Genomic DNA, 27123 nt, shown 5'->3' with positions numbered 1-27123 from the left:
ACTAAAACAAATTTTGGAGACATTTTGCTATGCAAAAGTAAGATAAGAAAAAAATAGAAAATGAGACCCTAATATGATCCTCAGGTATTTGGGTTTTGGTTTTCTTTGCGGTTTCATTTTTTTTGTTTATTTCATCATTGCTTTATTGTTTCATGATAGGTCTTGCCATTACTGTTACAAATGTGTTGCCATACCAGTTCATTCCTATCTGACCAGTTTCTTCTTGTTTGTTGTACATTGGAATTTATTTCCTTATTATTTTTGCCTTTTGGTTTGAACTGTTATTCTGTATTATTGCTACTTGCATTTAAATCTTAGTTGACCTTGACCATTGCTTTAAGTTTAATGTAGCTTTAGTATGTTTAGTTGCATAAACTATGCCCCTGGCTAATTTTTTATTTTAACCTTCTAAAATGCCTTTTTCAAATGGATGTCTGTGCCTTGGACCTACTTCTTCAGCTCACTTCTTGACACATATTTATATTGCAAAATTCTGTGCGGGACCCCCTTAAACTAATATTTGGTTCTGTTGATTTAACACATGCCATCTGTTATTGCAGGGTTTGTTTTATATTTGCTTATTTACAGTCTTTAGTTTGGGCAGAGACGAAGAAGGAAAACCAAATATAACATGAAAATATAAGACAATGGTGAAACAAGTGGGGGAGGCTGCAAAGATGTAGCTCAATGAGGACAGATTTCCAGTTCATCATAGCAATCGTATTAGGGATTTTCCATATATTTGACATTTAAATGCATCACTAAAAAAACTGTATCATGCTAATGAAACATGGTATTTGAGTAGAAATACTTAGCCTATCTGGAAAAAATGAGTGAAATGGTAACTTTATGGTGATTTCTGATATCCAGACTTTTTAGATTTGTGACACCCCTCTTGGCCACAGCCTTCATTTTCCATTAAATCTGACCAATGGGAGTTAAACTAAAGCCACTTGTGTTGTATCTGCGCTCATCTTCAGCTGTGTGTTTTTATAAATGAAGCATGTCGTTCTCATACTTTCATAAGCAACTTCACTGTGTGTGAGAAATGAGGGTAGCAGGAAAGTGAGGAGGCCTTTTTTGTTACTGTGGCTGCAGTCGAATGAATGCTGCACATGTGGCTTTAACAGACGCAAACACCCACTCTCGCTGAGAAGCTTCTCTTTCCTACTGTCACATCATCCCTTTCTTCTTTTGTATCCTGTTCCCAGCCAGAACACGACTCCTTTTCACTCCTTGGTTGAATTCAAACCAGCGTTGGTCTTACCCTCCCACATAAACCTCTGCTCACCTTTTTTCTCTCACCTGTGCATCTACAGCTACTTCTTTTTCATCAAATTGCCTAGCGTGTGTGTATGTGTGTGTGTGTTTACTGAATTGTCACCTTAAACTGCACTCCCAAAGTACTTCCAACCAAGTCTAATCTCTCTCTCTCTCCTGTTTTTTCTCCTCCCTCACTGCTGTTTCCCGCCTTTATCCCTGTTTGTTCTCTTAGGTCTCAGATGTTATCCTCTCTGCCGAGACACGGACATCACTTAAACTAGCCAGGTGAGCCTTAAAACCTCTGCCTCTCTCTTTTGGTCTACTGTTTCTCCTATTTCTCCTCACTACGTATGCCCTTGGATGCTGCTGCAAAAATGCTGCATCACTATGTGTGCCCATCTTCATATTGATTCAGTTGTTGTCTCAGTTCAAAACCAGCAGCAGAAGAAAACATACAACTCTCTCGAGTCACACCTGTTTCATTCCCTGTGTCAGTCACCTTGACCATATGAAAACAAAGGTTTTCAGGTATTCAAATCAAATTTGATATTTGTATATTCAGTGTGTGTTTTTATGTTGGGAACTAGAGGATTCTCTGCTTATGCAGTCACAATCAACATTTACAGGCTTTCTGTACCAAAAACAGAGAAAAAAAAAATCCCTTAAATGTCAATGTCAAAAATTGATTGCATAAATATTCACCGCCTTCAAGTCAGCATTTAGTAAATACACCTTGCAAAGTATTCAAAATATTCTTATTGCTACAGATATCGAAATTAAATGTCATTATTTTAACACCGACATAAGCACTTGGATCACAAAAAAACATTTCCTAATACTACCATAGGTATGTCAGAGGCTTTAATTTACTCAGGATTGAGATCTTGATGTTGTTTTTATTTGATGTCGGCAGCAACCTGGGTTAAGCTGTGCCAAGCGCTGAAAGAAAACAAAGATCTATAGTCATGGTTCTTGAAGCTGTTTTATGTGTACCTCTGATGTTGCTCATGATCCCTTGAGCGGTGTCAACAAATTGCAAGTTCTAAACTAGGCTAACTTAATTTTGCTATTAACAAATTGCTATTTGAAGCTAAACTGCAGGGCTACCCAGAGTCTAACTATTGTGGTTTAACCATATTCTGTTTTCAGCTTCAAGTGAAAGTTACTTTTGTTTCTTCTCGGGACAAAATTAGCAGACTGAGGTAAATCTTGAGGACAGCTATGGAAGATGAAGTGAGCAACTGAGAGCAAGTGTCAGTCCATATGGGACTTGATAGGAACAAAATGAGCAAAATTGTGAAGAAATGTAATTAGGGTTTATTTAATGTTCAGTCATCTGTTGCAGGAAGACAAAGAGGAGTAATGAATGTGCAAAACCCATAACAGACTAAACTGCTTACTCTTAACTAACATGCAGGGCTGCCAGACACAAAGTTTTTTTCATGGAGAAAACAAATACATAAAAACATCAAAGTTATGTTGTTCTACTTGAAACTGTCACCATTATGGTGAAGTACTTTTCATATTTACAGCAAACCACAAAACTGAATTTACTCAACAACTAAATTAATTGATGGATGTTGAGCAGGTCTAATAAACACAATTCACCTTCATATGGTTTGGTTTACTTTAATGCTGCACTTTTAAATGTGAACCAACCTACATGGACATGCAGTTGCCACACATTCAGCAGCACAGACTGGGAGGGAAAACATGCATGACAACAAATAATTCAAGAAACAAAATTGGCAACAACACAACATGTATGCAATTTTGCAATTTCTTGTTTTATCTTCAAACTTAATTCTTGTTTTCATACTGGGTCCTACCCAATACGAGTGGCGGGCAAAACAGGGAGCTGTCCATCATGTTGCTCTGGACATGAAATGAGTGGAGCAGGATAACTTCCTGTCTTTGTTTGCATTCCCTACAATTAGCTAAAGGATCACTTGCAAGTGGAGCGATGTTCACCCTCAGGTGGACCAGAGTTTGCTTGTTGCCCATGCTAGAGAACTGATGAGCTTAATTTTGATCTGAAACACAGTTAAAAGTGCAACTCTTGCTTCCAGCCATCTTTTTAACCTTGCCTGCTGATTGTTGTTTGATGGGAAGCTGATTGACATTTATGGTATATCTACAAGAACACTATAAATTGGTAAAATTCATAGTTTTAACTTGAAGCAGCTTTCTTATCATTGATTGTGTCTTTCCTTAATGCTTAGTTCTTTTTCAAAGTCTAAATATGACCATATGTGTTTTATTCCTCAAAAAATCTCTGATTCTAAAACTAATATTGGTCATTCAGATGCCTTCAGTCTAGCAGCCATTTTTCTTGCACAATTCAAACGCAATGAGAGTAATTGATGTGAAAACTTTCCCATGTCTCTTTTCCCTACTGTCTTCATGGAGGAAAAACGTTTGTGGCATTTCCCAGCAGGTCTATTTGACCTTTTCCTCTTTGTTTAAACCCTCCTTTTCTCCTCACCCTCCATCAAACAAGCTGGGTGCTGAACCTGAAAGCCAAATGGTCCCGACCTTGGTCTGCTGCACTCTTGATACTGTATCTTAATTATTATAAAGACAAAAATGGTGGTGCAGCAAGGAAGGCAGGAAGGGAGGCTGATGGTATCTTATTGTTAAATTCAACAATCTGGCAGATTGTCAGAAAAAGCCTGGGAAGATTTATTGCTCAGTGTTAAGTCAGATAAAGATCTGGTGGGTCAGGTAGATGTCAGGGATCTGCCACATCTGAAAGTGCAATGATGGGGAGAGACAGACAAATAAAACAAAAACACTGGAGGGCAGGGGGGGGGGAACAAAACAGAAACTGCTGGATAAAATTATGGGTGAAATGTGCAAACAATTTATCTTTCTGTCATCTCTGAGTAATGTGAGACTGAATGAAGAAGAATGTGGTTTGTTTTTACAATAGCTTATATTTTGGGTGTTACCATGACGATGATAGTTCTGGATACTCTTTTACTCTTAAACTATTACTTTTAAAAGGATAATCACCTTTCCGTGTGATTATTGACGAGGGTCTTGAAGATTATGCTACAGCTACTTTGTTTGAACCCTTTACAATATGTTTTAGTCTTTATTCAAATATAAAAAGATGAAAAATGTTAAGCCTTTTCTTTTCCTGATCTTTTCCTACATAATAAACATTAAATAAAATGCAGAAAAGCTGCCATATTAGTTCTTGGTCACACTTATCAATACTCACAGTAAATGGATGATGTTTGGAAGATATTTGCTTCTTATAGATTTTTTTCTCCTTTTGTTTTTATGCCATGCTTAAATGTTTCAGGTCACCAAACATAGTTGTTGGTTTCATTCATTCAGGCAGAAAAGCTATGAAAACCAAGTGGACCCTGTGAAAAATAAATTCTTCCCATTTTAAAATCACGAATTAGCTGTGATTAAAAATTATCTCAATTTCACAAGCCAAACCAAGGCCTGATAATTACCTGACCTAGAGATGTAATACATCTTTTAAATAGAAGTTCTATGATTTTTGAAAGATCTTAAAAAGCAACCATCATCTAAAAATATTTAAAAAACAGTAGAAAAGCAAAGTCATTGACATCAATTAGTTTGCAAAAGAAATGTTCAAATTCAGGTAAGAAATGTCTAATGCTTTTGGACTACAGTGAAACAAAAATGATTCAAATAATCCATATTTGGAGAAAACATACAGCAGTGATGAACCTTCCCAGGAGAGACCAAAGTCAACCAAAAGGTGACAGTGTCCAAGATTTAGCAATAAAAAACACTCTGTAACAATGGAATGCATGGGAGTGTTCCAAGAAATAAACCGCTGCTGATACATTTACAGAAAAATATCCTGATGATATTCCCTAACGTCCATAAGACTTTAAGGAATCTATTTTGTGGACTGCTGACACAAAAACTCAACAATTTCTCAGGTGTAGATCATCTAACATCTGACCTAAAACTAACACAGCATTTCAGAAAGAGACAGTTATACCGACAGTCAAACATGGTGGAGGTGGTGGTAGATTGAGGGTTTGGGTCTGCTTTTCACTTCCCCAAGTCCTGGGTGGCTACTCATAATCGATGGAATCAAAAAATGTTGCTCTCTACCAGAATATTCTGTCAGAGAATGTTCACCTGCTTGTACAGCTTTTTTCCCTTAATGAATGAAATCATCAGTGGAAACTATTTGGGGGGTAACCAAATTATCTTGGTTGAACCCAAGATATTCAGTACTAAAATTTGTTTCATGTGAAACATTAAAGTGTGACAAAACAGCAAAAACAAAAAATGGAGGAAATATTTGCAGGGTCCTACCCATTTTCACAGCACTGTAAATGTTATTCACTGGTGGTGTCTAAGGACACACACAGAGAAAGAGAGGGAGAGAGAGACAGGGAGGGAAAAAGGGATGTTTGTCAGCCACTGCAGCAGTGATGTAATGGTCCAGACTCCCCCCACTCCTCAGGCTAGACTCTTTTATTGTCCATGTTTCCTTCCTGGTTCTCTCTTTTCTCCAATCTCTCATCTGCATGGTTTGCCCCCCCCCCCCCCCCCCCCACCTTTTCTTTATTGTGGCATGCATATCAAACATTTAAACATGTATGCAAAATATACTATATTGCCAAATGTAACTGCTTGTTTGTCTTAACGCACATTCAGTTGAGCAACATCCCATAATAAGCCAACCTTTCTCAACTATAATACCTGCAACTCTTCAGGGAAGGCTTGCACATGATTTAGGAGAACGTTTCGTATGACTTTTATTTATTTTTTTGTAAAGGCATTGTTGTTTGAGATGAGCTTTTGTCTTTGACCTAGTATTTCATACTGAAAAACTGCTTTTTGAGCATTTCAAATATATATAGGTCTGTTCAGATAAAGGATGCTGGTTTTTGTTTGTGACATGTAGATACAAATAAATAAACATGTTAACATAATCAACTCTGCCCACATAGTAAGAACAACTAAAATTAATCAGTTTTATCAGTTTTTTAAACTAACTCACCTTTACTTAACTAAAGTTAACCCTTGAGAAGCTAAAATTCACTCAGTTTGCCTTTTGAAAGAACTCTACTAGTAAACTTATTTCATATCCACAATTAATTTGAAGGTTTTTTTCTTTTGTCCAATACGGTAAAAAATATTTTAAGAATCTTTTGGTAGCTTTCACATCTTACTTCATTTTATCTTCTTATTGGCATTTTCCTCATTCATGTTATTACGACTTTTAATTTAACAATGCCATTCAAGTGTCCCACCAATGATCAAGCATGTTCAAACTGAAGTTCAATATGTGCACAATTTGAATTGAAACATTAAGCTATCTAGCAGTTTTATAGGAATTTGATTGGCTGATGGGATTTATTGAGAAAATGGATGATACATTTGAGGCAAAGAGGAAGCACACACTTCATACAGCTTTAAAATAATAGAATTAGTAAATTTAATTGGACAGTCCAGAGTAGAATGTTGTAAAAAGTTGTGTTACCACATACTGAGCAAGGCTCTCCATGAATGTTTGTATTGTATTTAACAGGTGACCAATGGCAAACAGTATAATGACATGCTATCAGGGACACTGGAAACTTTCCTTTGACTAACATGCCCAGATAGTTAGCAATGAACCTAATGTATGCTTTGTGCTTGTCGTCATAGTTTTGAACAGTTCTAATGTTGACCTAGGTTTGGCACTGGTTGAAATGTCAAAGCAGGTCACCCTAAGGGTGAAATCAATCGACCAAACAAACATCACAGCAATTCTTCCAGTGACTGGAGCAATGTGTGACTAAAAACCTAAATGTCAGCCCCAGAAGGAAAAGTCAAGGTCAATCCAAACCGGGTTACTTAGAATTATTGCTAAACTTCATAGTAATCCATTCAATACTATTCAAAACTTACAGATTTGAAGTAGCTAAGAAAAAATTGTGAAAATTTGATACCCCTGCAGAATGTTCAAAATGGTTATATTTCTCTGAATGTGACTGCAGTCTAAAGATAGATAACTTTAAACTGCAGTATCATATAGGTGGAGGTGAAGGCCATAGTCCAAGAGCACATATTCATTAATAATTAATACACGATTCTCACATAAAATATTCTATATAAGCTACTTTCATAGTACTGAATAATCTAAAACTTTATTTTCTCACAGTCATCAAGAGATCAGCACAAAATACCGCTCTGTGTAGATTCATTCACAAAACATGAGGTGGCTGCATTTTCACAGCAAGCAGAGCTTGATCACTAGAAAGACATCGACGAACACACACACACACACACACACACACACACACACATGTGCCACCTTTTACAGACTACATTAAATGAGGGCTGACAGGTGACTGCAAGATGTGCAGTCTCAGGAGACACAACAAAGCACTTTCTCTGTTCGTGTGCTTAATCAGGATGTGTGTATATTCAGGGTCACATCTCTGTGTGTTTGTGTGTTGCATAAGAGAAATACAGCATTGCCACTCTGGCCATAAGTATGAAGAGAATCCTAAATGGTAGATATAAAACCTTTATTGTGCCTAGTGAGTTGTAAAAATGCATTGTGGTTTAAGAATGATATTAAATGCAATTAATCTCTTTGGTAACAAAATGCACAAATTAATTTATTCTATCTTGGTTTCAATAAGGACTCTCTCCTATTGCATATTTGTAAGAAATTGCGATGGGCGATTAAGGGCTTAAATTATATTACTGTGATTTATTTATTGTGATAACCATAAAAGTGATGATAAAAATTATTCAAAAATTACTATAACATTCAGGACTCCACAAACACAAATATTGCTTTAAGAATGAAACCATTTATTAAATAGCTGACTTCTAGTTAATTTAATATTCTGCTGTTTTAACACAAAAATAGTTCAAACGGCATGCAACCAGCCCAGGCAATTTTGGGGTTTGGAAACATCATAAAGTAGAGCTTTTTAATGTTAAACAAATTATTTTTATAACAGGAATACTTTTCTCCAATAATGACATATATTGTGGTAATTTCCCATTCATTTCTAATTGGAAGTAATTTTGGAGTTATCAATCAAGAATGGTTTGTTTGAAAGTCAAAGCCCCAACATTAGGACCAAATAAAAATACAGCTTTCTGCACCAGTAAAATGTTTAGTGTGGAGGTTTTTCTAACAAAGAGCATTTTATATGTCGGTTATAAAAACATTTTTGGTGCATTTTAGGATTGATCAGAAAGACAGCATGTTGACAGAAAACTAAAAAATGTAAAGCTCAGCATTGTAATGGACCTTACCAAGCTCCGCCCACAACCGACCCACGTGACCGCAAGTCTCACAAGCAAAGCCTCGCGGCGCGTTGTTTCTATGTAAACACGACTGGATTAGTGCATCATTTCTACCGGATTTTCACAATATATCAGCTACTACAATGGACAGAGGAACTAACAAGTTCATGTCATCATCTGGGAGGAGGTTACTGGTTTCTCAGTCACAAGCTGGTTGCAAACCTGAGGCCAGCAGGTGTCAGTCAGTTATGGTAGATCTGAAATTTGGTTTGATGACGTCAATATGAGAAGCTACAGACTGATAGGAGGAACCAAAGAGCTCTGTAAAGGTAAAGGCAAATCTTCTGAAGTTGGGCTATAATTAATTTAATTTCACATAATTACCGCGGTAGAAGCCATTTGTTTGTTAAAAGTTTCTGAAATATATTTGTTCTATTTGATGTTTGTTGTGAATGACGTATACTCACGAATGAGGTAATTAGTCCAACTTTTAGAAACTACAGCGGCTGTAATGCGCCACAGCAAAGGGAAACAAAGGTAAAATAACCTGAACAGGTGATCAACTCAAAACCACTCCTACCTTTTTACACTCTCTCTCTCTCTTTTTAGTTTAAGCACACCTGTTACCGTGGCAACCACCTGCTCCCCGCAAGACGAGCAAAGATTACGTGAAAAACATAACATTCAGTCCGTTACAATATCAAGTTTCCAGGCTTGATATTTATTTCTCGATTATTAATCAGCGCTTCCCTGAACACAGCGATGGTTGATTGACTAGCTGTACTTGGTGCTAGAGTGGCTAACACGAGTAACAGTTTAGTACAAAGCCTTTTCTGCTAAAATAAAATCTTTAGTGTATGTCAGATACAGCACACATTGCATGTTGAACTGTTTAGCTAACGTAAGACTGTGTAGCAGACAGGCTTCAAGGTGTAGAAGTTGTATCAGTTCTGCCATTATGCTGTACTTAGCTAACGGGAAGCTAACGGTGTGTTTGTGAGACGGACACACACGTGACCACGTAGAATGGGCATCAGCCAATGAAAAGCAGCCCCTCTGGTAAGGTCCATCCTTATAAATAGGCAAAAGTGGGAAATTTAAATAAAAAACAACAAAAAACTCAACCGCATGTTGCATAAAAAGTATGTATTTCCTTTGTTACGATGGAGGATATTAACAGATGTTTATTTTGTTCTTGGTCCCACACTTTGTACAGCAGGGAATGACTTATTGTTATTATTAAGAAAAGCTGGGGTTTTGTGCAATGGGAAAAAGATTTAAAATAGCTGTCTGAGTCATACCATTGAAAACTGAGGACTTCAGGAAGCATTTACAAAAGACATGAGACTGCAGGAAAAAAATATTTTTCACATATCCAGATATAATAGATAGTGGTGACAGTGGTCATGCGGTGGGTTTCGTGTTCGATTTCCACTCTGTCCACCTCTGCCATGTCCTTGGGCAAGACACTTCATCTGTGCTGCTGGTGGTGGTCAGATGGCATGGCAGCCTCGCCTCTGTCAGTGTCCCTAAGGGTAGCTGTGGCTGCTATCCAGTAACTTGATGATTGCCACCCTCAGCATGCATGCTGAGGATGGCAGTGAATGACTGACTGAGAATGAGAGTTCACAGGTGCTGCTTTAAATCACTATAACATGTGATTTAAAGCTGTTTCTGGCTAGTATTTGACAGATTGTTTTTGTAAGTTTCTGATTGTTTTTTATGTCCACAGTGAGGCCACTATGCCACTCTGCCATCTTAGAACTGTTATAAAAGTAACTAAAAATGCAGTTATGAGGTGATAGATGAAGTGTCATAAGTTGTCTACGGTATGTTGTCTCCTGGGGTAGTGCATGCTGTGTGGGCAGCAAGCCACAGGAAATAAAGCCCTGTCCAAGGCCTCTGTCTAATGTGTGACTCACAAGTGACCCTCAGCTGATCTAGAGCTGAAGCAATAACAAAAAAAAAAAATCTGTCTTCTCCTGTGATTATTTGCATCTCTGAGCTGTAGGCTGGCACTGGTTTCATTTCAGTCAATTCATAACTCCTATTATGTGTGAAGGGTGCTCATATATGGAAAAAATAGTGGAGGAAGTTGTTGCTAACTGTGAAAAACCTGACAGTCATTGTTACACTTGTCATACTGAAACTGTCAGACTGTCAATTGTGCAGCCTTGGAGAAAAGCATTGATTGCATATTTAATTTACAAATGATGTGGAGGTCACAGTTTAGACCTCATCTGTTACTAGGCCAGAAATGTCTACTGATCAAAAAGTTACTTTGAAGTGAGTGTTTTTGTAGGAAAACTACTCAGTGGAAATTTTTGTGGATAAAAAGTTTAATTCAAATTGGAAGAAACATTGCCTCAAATTTGGTCCGCAATTTTACTCTTGGGTTTTCTTCTTCAAAAATTCTGCAATGTTGTTTTTTTTTCATCAAGCAGAAATATTTTTTCTGACATGCTCTTTCACTTTCACCTTATCACAGTCTTGAACATCAAAGAACATCAAAGCTACATGAATTTCAAAACTTGCATTTATGTTCAAAACTGAACTTTTCAGCACTTTAAATATTCCTATATCTCAGTAAAATTAGTGGCCATTTTTAAAAAAGGGTTAGTTTAGTTCAGACTTGAGCATAAAGCTTCTTTTGCACGTTTATAAATTAACTCTATTACCATCCAATGCGTCCAACCATATCTTCCTTTCATTTATCCTTCAGAACACCCATTTATCCAGTGATATGAGAACATTAAGAGACATTTTCTAATATATGGAAGAAAAGGCTCTTGGCAATGCTGACTCCCTCAGCAACGCTCATCAGAATGTAAAGTCTATGCTAATAAAGATCTATCATTCAGTACATTTTATAATGTCACTGATGTACTGATATCTGTGAATATGAGAGTGGAGAAAATGTTCATATCAGTCTATTAGTTGCATGCTGTTTCTTTTTTAAAGGAAATATTTGCAAATCAAAGCATGAAATCAGAAGTGCAGAAGTTCGAGTCCAATTTTAAGTAGCTGAGAGGCAATACTTTATGAGTAAGACATTAGAGCCACATAAAATTACGCTGTTATTAAATAACTCAAAATAGTCTGAACAATAACTTAATCTCCTAACTGAGTGCGTCAAAGGATTTAATGATTCCAGGTTTGTATCTATGTTGTCTTGGTTACTATGTACACAGTACCATCCATATTTATTGGCACACCCACTCAGAACATGTAGAAAGCTTTTTTTCAGCTTTTGGAGAAACAAAATCAAATATGAAAACTGCTGAAGTTCTTGAACTGTGATTTTTGGATCACTGTTGTCCTCACTGTTTGCATGGTGACAGATTAACTTCCTTGTCCAGCCTGGTTTGCCACAGGTTACTTTGCGTTTAAAAACGCAGATCTTATCTTACTGAACTGCAATTATCTAAATCAGGTGCGTTAAAGTAGGACTCATCTAATACATGCAGGGCAGTGTGCCTTGAAAAACCAGGACTGGGAAACACGGTCACAACACAATGAGTATCTTAACCCTTGGACATCAAGAGAATCTGACCTCAGAGTGTATGTTGGATTTTGGGGTGGTGTAGGCACTGAAAAGCAGTAGAGAAGCAGGCGGGCGGCAGCAGTGATGCACAACACCATGAATAATGCAGAGAGTCATTAAGTTAAATACGGAGTTTCCAAATTAGTGAGGAATCTTTGTTTTGTGGCGTTTGTGGGAAATCACTTTATTGCTGTGACTGTTTGTACATCTGTCTTAGGTTAACGTCATGTTCTTTTGTCTTTTCCATTTCAAAGAGAGGAAAACTTTGTGCCATTTTTATCCAAAAACTAAAGGAACATAACTTTATAGAACATTTTAAAACACTGTAACTAGTTTAAAAAATTAAAGTATAAATAAAAGAAGTGGGTGTATCCCATAATGATTTTATCAAAACACAAACTCTGACTGAGTTCACTTTAAAATTTAAAGGTAGAATCTTTCTAAACATTTTTGGATGGATTATTTATACATCACAGTGTAGTGTAGCCTAGATGACATGCACTTAATGAGAAAACGTTTTGAGACTTGAAACTTGAGTTGGAGGCTGACATGATCTTGAAATTGGAAAAAAAGTTTGTTTTTTTTTTGTTGTCATTATTAACAGGTCCAACTTGGAGTATTTATCACTTGGCTTTTTCGAGAACCTCAGTTCCCATGTTGTGACATTTTGGGGCAACAGAGATTCCTTGGATTCTTCTTGACTCATCCTCCAAAGTCCCTGACCACATAAAGAGGTAAGAACTCAACCTCATATGGACACATAGCCAACTCTCTTTACAGTCACAATCAATTAGCATTTTCACCAAAAATGAAATCAGTTTATTGATTACTCTCGGTACAATATCGTGACAGAAATGGCGCTTCACATCTCATCATGCTGGCAGCAATGTGGAATTTGTGCAACACAATTAAAAAGTCAACACCAGCTAAAACCATTTTACTGCATCAAACTAATTCTGCTCAGACTCACATTTATCTGTCCTGAAGCACTGAGATGTGATGAATATCTGTCAGAGTGGGAAAAAAGTAACATTTAAAGTGAGAGAAAGAGAAACAAAGACAGAAAGAATGGCTGCTACCTCCGCAGATGAAATGGCTGTGTGGGTGGATGTACATGTGAGTGCAGGCTGCTGGGAGCTATGAGTGGGAAGCGGGTACTGAGTGGGAAGAGGAGAGCTGCTTTAGTGAGACAATCAACACCAAGACCCACTGAAAAGCAGTCACGCTCTCATGACTTATATGTTTTGTGAACCTGTAGAATGACAGCAGGTATTCAGGTTGGATCGGATTCTTGAAGATTGGCTGCTGAATGAGGATCTGTAGATGTGGGTTTCTTTCTATTATTCACAAAATACAAAATGATGATTCAGATTATTACAAAGTTTTATTAATGAACAAAACAGCATGGTTTACATTTGATACAACATTTTGCGGTCAAGTCAAATGGTAAAACAAATAGTTAAAACAGTCAGGTGGACTTTTTTTGTGACAAAAGTAAAAACATCAAGATTTTTCAACTGACAAGTTAAATATAGTTGCATGATGTAGAAAGATTTCCCTGCCCTTGTAACGTGTGTAATTCTCTTAAACTCTGTACATTTGGTCACATTTCAACACTTTTCTGTTTTTACCTTTATTTTTTGTGGAGTGAAATAGGATGACAATGATTAATTTTCTTTTATAAATGAAAATATGAAATGATGGCCAGCATTTGCCTTCAGTCTCCATTCGTCAATACTTTGTAGAACCATCTTTTACTGCAGTTACAGTTGCAGGTATTTTGGGATATGTCTTTAGCAGCTTTGCACATCTGCACACTGACATTTTTGTCAATTTTTAAATGCCAAAAAAGCCTAAGTTATGTCTGTTAGGAAAGTCTTGACAGAGATCCCAAAGTCTCAAAACGTTTTCTCTCAGAAATGATCCATTTATTTTTGTTCAGGAAATTTCACTAGTTTTCACCATTGGGTGCGTTTAGATAGATGTACAGTGTTAGTTTTCCAACACCTATAGTGTTTTGCTTGTAAACCAAAAAGACCCCCAAAATTTGCTCTCTTTTGACCAAAGTGCCTTACTTGTCATACCTCAAACATGACTTATAACTTTCTCACATAAATCTCTTTGCCATTGACACAAACCTTAGAAACTGGTAATTTTGCAAGGCAATGTACATTTTATTACTGCCAAATCATTTGAAATAGTTTTGGTACATGTCAAGTAAATGTTTAAATTTACTTGACAAGTAAATTTAAACATTTACTTGTTACCTGGATTTAAAAAGCCAGGTATAACTAATACTATATTTAATCTAATTAGATATGAAAGAATTAATTAAGGAAGTAAAACCAAATGTTGCCATCATGTAATGAAAATTGCAATAGAAGATAAATATGAATGAGAAACAATGCTCAGTGTGTGTGCATGCATGCATGTGTGTTAATTTCATTCTGGATAAACTGGGTTTAATCTTAGGTGGGAAATTTGTTTTAAGAATCTGTTCCATCTGGGAAAATATGGTCCAAGTCCCTCTAAAGTCTATCTTTGTTTACTCTTCCTCATCCTCTCTGTTTGTTTATATTTGGGCAACAGTGAGCTTAGGTATTAAAATCCTTTTTGGATTGCTTTAGAGTACTTGAGAATTCATGCATGCAGGGAGAGAACATGCATCTCCATGCAGGAAAAATTCTGTAGGCTGGGATTTGACCTTTTGTTGCAAGGCAATGGTTGCTAACGCAGCGTGAACGTGCCAACCAGTACTAAATTAATTTGGTAAATTTTCAAGAAAAAGGATATCTCTAGATTAGGCATATTACTGGATTAGATAGATTGCTCAGAGGTGCACTTTATTACTGCTTTAAAAGTTTTACCACTTTATGTCAACATTCATTTATTTCTTGGATGTAAATTTGCTGAAGCAGCATTTGCGTTTTACTTACAGCTGCAGAAAAAAAATTGCTCTCACAAACTGACAGTGTATAGAAAAGTCTTAAAAGGGTGAGTTGTTTATTCCAGGTAATGTAAAAAATTGTATATTTACCATTTTCACACATTTTGAGAGAGACCAGTTAAGAAGTCACCATGTCAGGATGAAAATTACTGATTAGCATAATTCAGTGATAAGCTCATTTTTTTCAATTATAAAGTAGCCTAGGATTTTAAAAAATATTCTTGAAGAAAACAAAGCATGAGTGTTATGATTTATCATGACTACTTGTCAAATAAGGACAAGCTATCATATCTTTACCACCCCATGAAGTGTATATTAAATAATTGTAGTTTATATGAATCTTTAAAAAAAACATTAACCTTTTTGAAACTCAGATTTTAGCTGTCAGCACATGTATTTATTCCATAAACACAAAGCCTCACTTATAAACATTAAATATTCTCTGATTGTAAAACTTATGCTGAAATCTTTTAGAAAAACTGCTAATATGGCACATCACCCTAAACAAACCTCATGCTAAAACAAGGTGCTGGCGGCGCTGTACTTCAGGCTCTTTATCTTTAGCAGGTATAGGGAGGCTGGTTACAGTTGACAGAAAAATGCATTGAGCTAAACAAAGGCCCATAATGGAAGGACATTTGTGAGACTGTAAACGCCTGGAAGAGTTTCACCTTCCAGCTGAGCAATATCCATAAACACAACTAGAGCCACAGTAAAATTTAGATCAGGGGTGCCAAGGGTCACTATACCTTTTACTTTACATTTACTTTGTTAGCCTATCACAGGGGTGCCCAAGTCCACTCCTCTAGCTATTATCCTGCAACTGTTGGATATATCCTTTTTCTGATACACTTGGATAAAATGACTGAATTTCCTCATCGGCATGTCATTCAGCTCTGCAGAGGCCTGGCAATGAGCCATTTATTTCATCCAGGTGTGTTGGAGAGCTGTAGGATAGAAGCTCTGAAGGACTGGACTAGGATGCTGGGATGGGCTTTTGCATGAAATCATACAGGTTTGTGGTTGTCACAGTGTGAAAATGAAGGAATAAAAACATTTTCCCAAAGCATTATAATTTAATATATTCTTGCTAGTTCCTTATAGACACTAAGTGCTCATATACAGTAACAAACCTGAAGCACTCCTTTATAAAATTGTGCATGAGCACATTCACAGTTACACTCCAAGGCACAATAACTTGTATCCCTTGCCTCTCTGACTCCTGCAGCGATAGGGGCCTCAGAAGAGAGCCCTGCAATGCAGCATCTGTGTGACGTGCATGCGCGTGGACACCCCGACACACACACCCCAACACGCACGCACACACATTCAGCGAGATGGCAGCATGTAAAGTGCTCAGCTCGTAGGAGGGAGATGAGGCAACGGAGAGCGCGGTTATGAGAGTGCTGAAGCCCGATGAAAGGTGGAGGAGTGAGTAGGCGGAACAAAGGTGGTAGGAGGAGGAGGCAGGTGAGGATGAGGAAGAAATAACAGGTGGGAAGAAGCTCTCTAAGTGCTCGGGAAGAGAAGGAAGCAAATAAGATTGATGGACATGAAAAATTGATTTCTTTATCAGCTCAGTCGTTACATTGTCTGGAAAATCGTCTAGCAAGATATTCTAGCAAGGATGACAATTTATCAACTTCATCTCTTGATGATGGACACTCTTTTTGTGTCTGTGCTGCACAGACACGACAGAAAATAGTTTCAAAATCCCTGGAAATGAACTGCCAGAAAATTCAGCTTGCATAATAATCCTAAGGGACCCTTTGACAGCTGCATAATGTCACCATTAGAATTAGCTTTACTAATTGCTATAATTATATTGAAGAGATGTTATAAAAGGACAAACCGCATGTGATTAGTCTATTGATAGTTTGTTGATCAAAGATAATTTATGTAAATGTTTGTAAAATTGGCAATAGAATACAAACTACATCTGTAACAATAGCCTTTTTTTCTTTTTGAAGGATTTTACAGCTTTAGTTATTAAATTAAATTAATATTACAGTTGAACTTCAAGTATGAAAAGTCGACAGTGTTTTAAACTTTTATTGTTTAACTGTGATCACAAAGATAGACTTTTTACTTTAGCACTTCAAAACACTTGATTTCTACTTTACTGAGTTCTTCTGAGAGGTGACAAATGCAAACCAAATCAAATATATATATTTTTTTCAGATTCTCCCTCCAAATGGGCTGCCCATTTCTATTTTGAGGCAGTGGGCATGATGAAAAACATGCTGTGCATGTTTTGTCTAGACTGCACTTTTAATGGTGTGTCTGCAATGTATCTTCTTTTGACAGCAGTTCTGTTGTTTTTGCATGAATTGTGCTTCACTGGATAAAACGTGTTCGCAGGTCTTCCTTGTATTGCAGCCCAGGGACTTCATAATATTGGGGCAACCAATGAGATAATGTCTTTATGGGAATGTGAGGCAATGAAATTGCATCGTATTTATATGAAATGCATCTCAGTCAATTAGAATATTATATAAAAGCTAATCTATTTCAGAAATTCAATTTAAAAACTTAAATTGATGTGTTTTACAGATTGATTACACATAGTTATATAGTTCAAGTGTTTATTACTATTCATTTTGGTGCCTGTAGAGTCAATAAAAAACAAAAATGCAGTCTCTCAATAGACATTTAATATTACATAATGTTTTTACATGTTGACCAACATAAAAATGTGTTATTTTTACATGAAATATGTATTTCATATTTGAATTTAATGAGATTATAAAGACAATTTTGTAGAGAGATTATATTGAAATAAATACCTCAGCTGGTGTTCAGTTCATAAGTCTGAATAAGTATTCTAAAGCAGAAAAAGTAGGGCCCAAATCCGCTCATTGGTTCATAAATCATCTCCATTTTTCCCAAGTATAGACAAACCACCTATCTGCATCAACCAACCCATCTGGCCAGGTGCCGTTGGCTTTATGCCAGTTACAACCAACCTGATGTCTGCTGGAAAAACTATCACATTAGCATCTTACATAGCCTCAGTCATATAGGAGACTACATGTTCTGAAAAATGCAATATAGTTGTAATGTCTTGCAGTAATTCAAATTTTGGAGAAACTGAATATTGAGTGTTTATTAGAAGTGAACTATAATCTTTTAAATAAACAGAAGTCAGTCTTTTTTCATTGATGTAATGAATTTTTACCTTTTTTTATTATTTATATGCTTTTTTAAATTATAGAGATGCACCTGTACTGAGGGAAAAAAAACATTTTTTTTCTCCTTCTGTTTTTTTCAGTATCAATAAAATACCTCTGTATTGCAGCCTAGTTTTTATTTTAAGATTATATGAAAACAATGGTTTTTGTTGTGACCAGAATAGTGATGTGCTATACCGGTTTCTGCTGTTTTGTATCAGATTTTGCTTCCTTATGATTCTCTTACTTCATTACAAACTGTAAACCATATTGTATGCAAAATATCTTGTGCAGAGCTCTGCTGGTTTTCAGAAAACCAGATCAATGTGCTTTCTCTCCTCCCCCACTCACACTCTGATCCTGGCCACCATTCACAGTGATCTTAGTGCATCTGGAAATTAGCCAGAGCTCAAAGTGACCTTCATCACCAGACAGACGGCACACATTCAGAGCACCAGAACAGCATCCTAAAGTCTGTATTTTATACCTCTTCCAATCTATGAAGTGCTTTTCAAATGTGGATTTTCCATGGATGCAATGGCAAACAGATAACACATTGCATACAAGGAACTATGGAGATGACACATGTACTCAACGACAGGAAAAAATACACCTTTGTAAATCAACTAAGGTTTCATCATTATTGATGTTCTATATCGGCTTGAGTCATCCTGCTCCCCATGGTGGTACAGCGTTTCCTGGAGTGGTAGGAATTTTGGGTATCAACAATTCAAAACTGTTTTACAGTAATTTTCTTACAGAGATTGCATAAACAGATTGCATGTTACTGAAGAGGTAATTGACTTGCACAATCAAAGAAAAGGATGCAAAAAGGAAGTTCCCACAGTACGACCCTGGAAATGACCCTGGTTGGGAGTTAGGACTTTTTGGATGGACCTCAAACTAAATATGGAGCCTTGCAGTTGGAGAGTCCTCAGCATTTCTTTCTAAGTTTAATCTTCTCAACATTTTTTGCTAACCTCTGCCATTACTGTCTCTGTAGAGATATAAACCCTCTCAATTACCCATTAATTCTCATTGACAAACAATAAATTGAATTGAAATTAATTGAATCAAGCCTTTCAAGAAATATAATAAGCAGTAAAATCGGATTATTTCACAACATTTATTTCCTGAGATACAAATTAAAGCAATCACAACTGCCCAGGATTGTGATTGCTTACATGGTTATTCCTCTCAGGAAACACATCTAGCGGGGTTTAATTATGAATGATTTTTTTAAATATTACAAACTTCCAATGAGTTAGAGGTATATTTAATTCTGTTTCCAAGTTAACCACTGTGAACTTGTCATGAATTATTCCTTCAGATAGTTATAGCAATCCTGATTGTAGTTTTGCTTTTTCTTTCCTCCCCTTTTAAAATCCATTCCACCTACACATTTTTGCATGGGTTGGAGTGGCAGTACGTGCCTTCAAAGAATATTTGCTCTGAAAATCAGATATGTTTCTGCATTGGTTTGATTTCACAATTTTTAATGCATTCTGGAATCTACTGAATGCATTAAAAGAGGGGGAAGATATGCGTTTCCAGATTGCAGCAGCCTTTCTGCAAAGGGACGAGCCGCTCAACTTGGCGCTTAAGACTTTCCACAAAATATTTCAGCATAATCACTACTATAGAGACACATTGTGGACAAAGCAGTGTTACTTTGTTGAATTAGTTCAGACCTGTAAAACAAATGTCTTTCCAACTTTCCCCACTTGTACATTCCCTTATTAGCAAAAATACTCTAAGCTTCTTTAGTTTATTTTATTCATTCCAAAAGGGTTTTCGCCTCTCGTTGACTAATTGCTTTTTAGAAAACGTCAGTTCCAGTGTATTATGTTTACAATTATACAATTTATAAACAATATTTTATTTCTTTTACACTGTAAATAATTACAAAAAATGTGTGCAAACCTTTACTTTCACTCTTTTCATAGATACCAGCAACATTCTCTTCTTTACCAGTTGCAGTTACATTCTGCTAGGTAATCTATGTGAGTAGACGTTAATCAGGAGTATGGTTTGTACTGTGAATTCAGTGAGTAGTGCTCACTGTAGCATCGCCTTGCGTTCAGGCTGCAGTTATTGACTCCTGTTTTCTCCATTAGGCTTCCCTTCACTCTCAGGATCTCTGTGGACTGCAGAGCTAAATGACAAATTACCTCAACACAAACGCTTACGCACAGCTCAGGTACTACCAGCCACTTATCTTCCTGTAAAACCCACCACTGCGCCCTTTGTTTATCTCTGCTTCAGCCCTTTTACTGCTAGACTGCGGTAAATTGAATGTGCTTCTTGTGTCGCCTGAGACTGGAACTGCCTCATTAAAAACTAGGACAACAGTAAAAAAATAGATAAATAAGAAAAAAAAAATCAACATCTGTTTTTTAACTTTTATCATTCTCACATGTGATAAAGACAAGTTGAGAACCTCATCTTTATTTATTGCTTGCTTCGTGGCAGTCCTGTAAATCATTCCTTTATTTTGTCTTTGATTACGCAGACTCATCAGTGTTTTCTGCATTCAGCTTCTCTCCCTGGTTGTTGATCAATTTTGATCAGCAATGAGATGGTTTCTGTGTACACATAAGGTATAAAGTTTGATTTACTGCAAGCTAAAGTTGCTGATATTTTACATTATCAGCGTTTATATGAATCGGATTTTAGCCAAGTCTGTAAGGAAAAAAATAAGGGCAAAAAATTGTCAGAATTTCTTGTCTTAATTTGATATTTTATTATTTAAAAGACAAAAAAAAACAATTTCTGAAAAGAAAAGTGTTTTTATATTAATTCTATTTTGAGATAGTGTCTTTTCCACATCAAAACTTGAGCTTTTGTCAAGCCTTATGTTAAAGAACATTTTGTTTACATTTCTGTTTTTTGGGACTTTGTCTTACTGTGATTTAAAGGATTGTATTTAACTCCAGTCCTTATATATTTTAAGCTAGTTTTAAACTGATGTAGGTTTGTCCAGATGGTAGATGGAAACAGCTGTTTACCACCTGGCAGAATAGGAAACCAGCTACAGCAACATGTTTCATAATGTAAAATAAAACAAAGAAAATATAAAAAACATTAACATCTGACTAGATGCTAATAATGTTGAAATGATAAATGTTGAATGATAAAATGTCCATTATCTGATGAAAAACTGATAATAAATTTGTAGAATATTGAGTCCTGGAGCCCACTGCTCGTCTGATCAAAGTCTCCCTTACATCAGCCCTTTTTGATTGCCTAGAACTCAGTGTCTCGTCTGTTCATTTTTACCAGTTGTTTATTCCACCTGACCCACTAACTGCATGAGTCATTACACAGCGCACATGGAAATCAATATTGTTTTTTACAGAGGTTGTCATCTGCCAGCCAACAGCCAAACCCAACGACTCACCACCTACAAAAAAATTCACAAGCACACATCCATAGTTAGATGAGTGTTGACAGTGAAGCGTTGGTGATGGGGCCAGGATTATGACTGACAAAAAGAGATTTGTGAATGTGACTGATGCAGTGCGTCCTAGAGCTGGAGACTGTTCATTCTCCTTTATGTAACATCACTAATATTGCAGTTCTTACCTCACTCCTGAATCTCCTTTTGTCTCTAACCCAGAAATTGAGATTCCCAACCCCTTGCCCGGTCTTGCCAGCTGCTATTTAGCAACAGCATGGCAGACAGTCGACAACCAGAAGACAGCGCCCCCCAGTGGGACCCATCAGGGGGGCAAGAACCTGGCGGCACCCATGGAGCAAACAGCTACTCTTCATCAGCCTACCGGACCTGCCAGCCTGGAGGGGCCCACATGACCACCGCTCCTTACACTGCAAGGGAGAATGGATTTAATGGCGAACTAGCTGGAGCTCCCGCTATCACTGCAGGTAAAATGCCCTCAGATTTCCTGTATTTACATTTATCTCTCGAACTTCATTTCCTTTTTTTGAGCACAAAGTGTAAACTATGGAAATATTTTACACTGCAAAAGTGTATGAGGTAAAATACTTGAGCATTAGGCCAGCAGTGTTCATCAATCCCATGCTTGAAAAAGTCCTTGGTTACAGCACAAAACAATCAGGTCAGAAGCACTGTTTTGATTCATGACAGTTTGCTTCAAGCAGCAAGAATTACTGCTGGGTAGATTAACATTTGTTAATGTGCCAGTCTGGTTTTAGTTTTTATTTGAATTATTTTGAAATAATTGAAATAATTATTCAATTATTTCAAATATTATTGATTTGGTGCAATAATATGCTAAGAATCCTCTTATGATGTCATGTTTTGGCTAAGTGGCTGCTATGCTTTGGTCATTTTAAAATCTGTGGATATACAGTATATTAGCTATGTTTTTATGTATGTTATGTATATTATGTATGTTTTTTTGACTTTGTATGCATTTCATTTTTGCTGAAGTTTTATATGTGTGTTTAAATAAGGGAGCACTATTATTATTTTTTGATTTTGACTTAACCTAATTTCCCCATTGGGATTGATAAAGTAGTTTTAAACTGAAGTGAATAAGCTGAATTGAAAGTGTACTCACTCTTTACAAAGCTGTGTGTTGTGCTACATACAGTATGCACTCACTAGGATACATACTGTTATTAACAATGCTGCAATTAACACATAAAGTATTTCTCTGTTCTGGCCAAACCCTGTCTTCACTCACAGCCAGAAGACCAGACTGGCAACCAGTGGTGCCAGTAGTGTAACTATGGCAACAATTCCCCTACCATTTTCTCAAAACCTTTGTTCTTTTTAAAGCCAGTTTGCCACAGACAAAGGAATTTAGTATGTGCTGATGGAGCTAATTTTACATCTCTTGTCTCCATTATTGGGGTTTTTACAGATACCAGCTCTTAATGATGATTACAGTGGTTCAGAGAGTAGCCGTTACTACCGTTACTGTTGTTGTATCGACCTTCCAGACCTCTCAGGTCTTCCGGTTCTGGTCTGCTCTGCATCCCCAGAACCAAATGAGGAGAAGCAGCATTCAGTATCTATGCACCACAAATTTGGAACAAACTTCCAGAAAACTGTAAAACAGCTGAAACACTGATTTCCTTTAAATCTCAACTAAAAACCCACCTGTTTAGGATTGTAGTTGAAACGTAAACAATTACAAATTTAATGATGGAACTTGACTTAATGTCATGTTTTGATTGTTGATTCTATGTTGCATTGTGTTTCTGTGTTTGATATGATGTAAAGCACTTTGAAATGCCTTGCTGCTGAAATGTGCTATACAAATAAAATTTTATTTGATTTTTGATTTTGATTTACTAATGTATCTTTATTCAAAATGCAACTGCTTCATGAAGGCCAGATTTGTCTACTGCACAGCTAAAAGATTAAGATTAATCTTAATCTTCTCCAACTTGAACTACAACCTGCAGAGTTCATATGGGATTCTTGGTTGCATCTGTGAATACTACTTTCATCCCCTACCTGTTAATTTATGTAGATACCAATATCTTTGCAGATTTTGATTGTTTTGTAAAATATATTTAAGTTTGTAGCTATAATATGAGAAAATGTTACAGCCACAACACCATCTTTGCAAGGTGTTGTAAATGACAGATGACTGCTTACAAATAATTTCAGTTTCAAAACATCTTTCACATATTATCTGTAATAATAGTTTTAAGTTGTATATCAATTTTATATGAGTAAAATTTACACACCACTTCAGCAGCGGCATGTGAAGCTGTTTGTCTGCTTTGCATCTTGTCTCATTTCATTAGCATCTCCTCAGAGCAGGGCAGAGTGAGGGCTAAGTGGGGCAGGGCGGGTGACAGAAGGGTTGATGTTGGTTCTCACTAGGCCCTCTCTCCCCCTGAAAAGCTCCTCAGTCACCGTGAGAACCAGTGAAGCACAAAATTGTCCTCTTGACTTTCCTTTGAAAGAAAGTTGAAAAAGTCAGTCAGCCATGTTATGAGTGGCCAGGAAAAAAAAAGGAGAAAAGAAGGAGGAGGGAACAGAGTTAGTTAATGAGAAAGAAGAACAGCTAGAGAGAGTTTGGGGTGCATGAATTTGGGAGTATAAAGAATCTTTGACTGATGTGTATGTGATTTAGCTGATGTAAGCACAATCTTAATGTTTCTCAAAAAAAAAATAAATCCATTGATATTTTACTTGCAAAATAAATGATCTGTTTGTTCACTTTGGACTGTATACCTAAGTAAACAGAAACGAGCTCAATCTTTTAGAAGGTAATAATAAAATTAGGAAGGAAATGTAATCCAGAATGTCTTTTGCAGTAACAATGTAATATAATTTGTAGAGATTTGAAGGGAAACTAATCAACTTCACCTTAAATGGTCCTGATCAGTAAATGCTGATGTCTGTTAAATAATTTAAAGGTTCTTGGATAATAGTTATTCAACTTTTTATTGCTAGTTACCTTTCATGTGTTCATATTTTATGATTAGGTAAGTTTACCATGTGAAACAATTAAGGTTCACTCATTTCTTCAGATATAAATTTATTCATAGTGGTATATTGCATGATAATACTTTTAGACAGGCAGTCACACTGTAATCATGAATCTTAATTCCAACACACTTGTCTTTGCAACTGTGTGATGAGACACGCCACATAGTCTAACCCATTTTTAGTAACTATAACAACAATATGAAACAATATTTTGTGGCGTAGCGAAAATAGAAAAACAGATATGACATGAAAAAACATAATGGATTGAGTATTCACTTGGTCACTTTTTGTCTTTACCAACATACTTTGTACCAACAGCAGCCTGACTAAAGGGAGAATTTATTTTTTTCTCAAATTAATCAGGTGTCACCTTGCCATCAATCATTAGTATGAGTACCAGAGTTTGGTAATGGCATGGAAGTCAGTGATTGGTTATGGCATGACAGTATGGAAACGTTTTATTTCATTGGTTAATTTTTCAGTCATTGCAATAGATTGTGTCATGGATGGTACACACCTGTCTGTTTCCACCAAACCTACCTCAATTCTTACTCCCAAACTCTGATCTAACTACATGCTGTACAAGAGATAAAATTTCCATTTTTTTCACCAGTTATAAATGAAAAAGTTGTATCAAAGTAGTCCATCTCATAGGCACAAAGCACAATCAAACAATTGAATTGATTTCAATTGATATTGGTAATTCAATCTGTGATGATTAAGATTCTCCATCATTTCAGCCACACAACAAAATATTTTTATCTCTGTAAAGTATTTTTAATTTCCTTTCATTTCTCGCACCACACACATGCAGCCAGTGTAGAGAGTAATTGAGGACATTTATGTTGATGGACATTTAACACTGGAGATGTACCTTGTCCATCGCAGGTCAATGTCATCAATGTTGTCAATGTTGTGGAGCGGTTTTGAAAGTATTAGCACTTGAAACAAAATTCATGTTTCAATGTTTTGCGTGATTATGCAAATTACAAACAAAATACCTGCCGAAAATAACCGAAAAAGCCCCAAAAACTAAATTAGTATTAAGTATTTCTGTATTTTTAGAAAAGCTATTCAACATACGAAATAACAACTGATTTAAAATGTTCTATATGTTCTAGCAGTGGTAGCTGGATACTCGTAAGCATTATACATCCTGTGACATGTGTCTTGCCTCTGACATCAGATTGACCTGAGACGGTGACTCTGGTCTGTTGCTATAGTAACCAGTAGGCTTATACATGTTGGCTGCCTGCTGCTATCAAATTTGCTGCTGCCAGCTGCTATCAAATTTGAGATCTCTCATGTTCTCTCTCTTGCAGATCTTGAATGTGGATTTAGTAGCTATAACACAGGAATATTAACAATATTATTAAATAATTCCTTAACAATATTATGTTTTGTGTGGTGATTGCTGACTCAGAGCTTCCAAAGAGCTTTAAGTTGTTCAGTTCCCCAGAAGTAAATGTAAATACATTGTGTTTATACATTGCTGGGTTTGTTCACTGACATAATGTGATCCATGAGTTAAAAAAGTTGATTTTGAGAGTCCTTTCAAAAAACATCACCTGGCCAAACCCTGTTATATACAATCGGCTGTTTTGACATAACTTCTGGAACTGCTGAGGCAGGAAATTAGGGCTTGCTTTTCTAGACAACTTCATAAATTTGCATCTCTTGTCTCCATTGGCCGCTTATGTTATCAAGTCTTCAAACCACTCGAGCTAAATCAACATAGATAACTTTTGCATTTTTATACAAGAGATGACTGCTGGCTGTACTTTGAGACTATTTTATATCATTTTTCAGAGAATGGAAACTGAAAAGCAGTGGTCATAATGTGCAAGTCTTCAGTTTGTTGTAGAGTGTGGAGCACTACTGTATTTTCCAGTCACACTTTTTTCATGGTTTGCCTGGTCCTGCAACCTATAGTGAGGCATGACTTTTTTTTCTAGGCCTATGGGTTGATAAACTCGGAGAGTTTGTTAAAATGCAGATAACTCACAATGTGTCACTGGGCCAAATCTACGTGGACAAGGTTCCCCTCACTTTTTACAGTTTCTAAGTAAATGTGTCTTATACTTCAGTGCAGCTCATATAGGTTTTTTAACCTATATGAGTTATTTGTGTGTTTTAACAGTTACACTGATTCCTCCCACCACACCTCCCTTTTTTAAATAACATTTTACCTGGTAAACCTCTACATCATTTGGTGTGCATTACAATGGTTTAGTTTAAACAATCGGGGGAACTGCTGATCATAAACCGTAAATTCAAGTTTATAAAAATAGACAAAGAAACAAATATTAAAGAAAGAAAAAAGTTCACACAGATCTGCTTTTTCAGGAGATTTTTTTAAACCAAGTGAAATCAGAGTGGGCTTGACTTGAGGACAATTTGTCTATTAATAGAAGAAAGGATTTTTCTCTGGAAACACTGAAAATGTATTTTTTGTTGCTAATGATAATGAGAAGCTGGCTGCTTTGAGTTGGTGAGTGGGCAACAT

At 36.4% G+C, this 27123-nt stretch overlaps 1 protein-coding gene across 1 annotated transcript in view; it reads left to right on the top strand.

The window, feature by feature from the left end:
• map2 (microtubule-associated protein 2) overlaps nt 1–27123 on the top strand; it is an 84821-nt gene that overhangs the window by 24373 nt on the left and 33325 nt on the right. Inside the window, 3 exon segments of the mRNA XM_028021906.1 lie at nt 1496–1548; nt 12669–12798; nt 21801–22066. Coding sequence (XP_027877707.1) covers nt 21856–22066 — 211 coding nt within the window. The 5' untranslated portion in view covers nt 1496–1548; nt 12669–12798; nt 21801–21855.

Source organism: Xiphophorus couchianus, chromosome 7, assembly GCF_001444195.1.
Source record: "Xiphophorus couchianus chromosome 7, X_couchianus-1.0, whole genome shotgun sequence".
In the NCBI taxonomy this organism is placed as follows: domain Eukaryota; kingdom Metazoa; phylum Chordata; class Actinopteri; order Cyprinodontiformes; family Poeciliidae; genus Xiphophorus; species Xiphophorus couchianus.
This window is presented reverse-complemented; position numbering and strand designations above follow the sequence as displayed.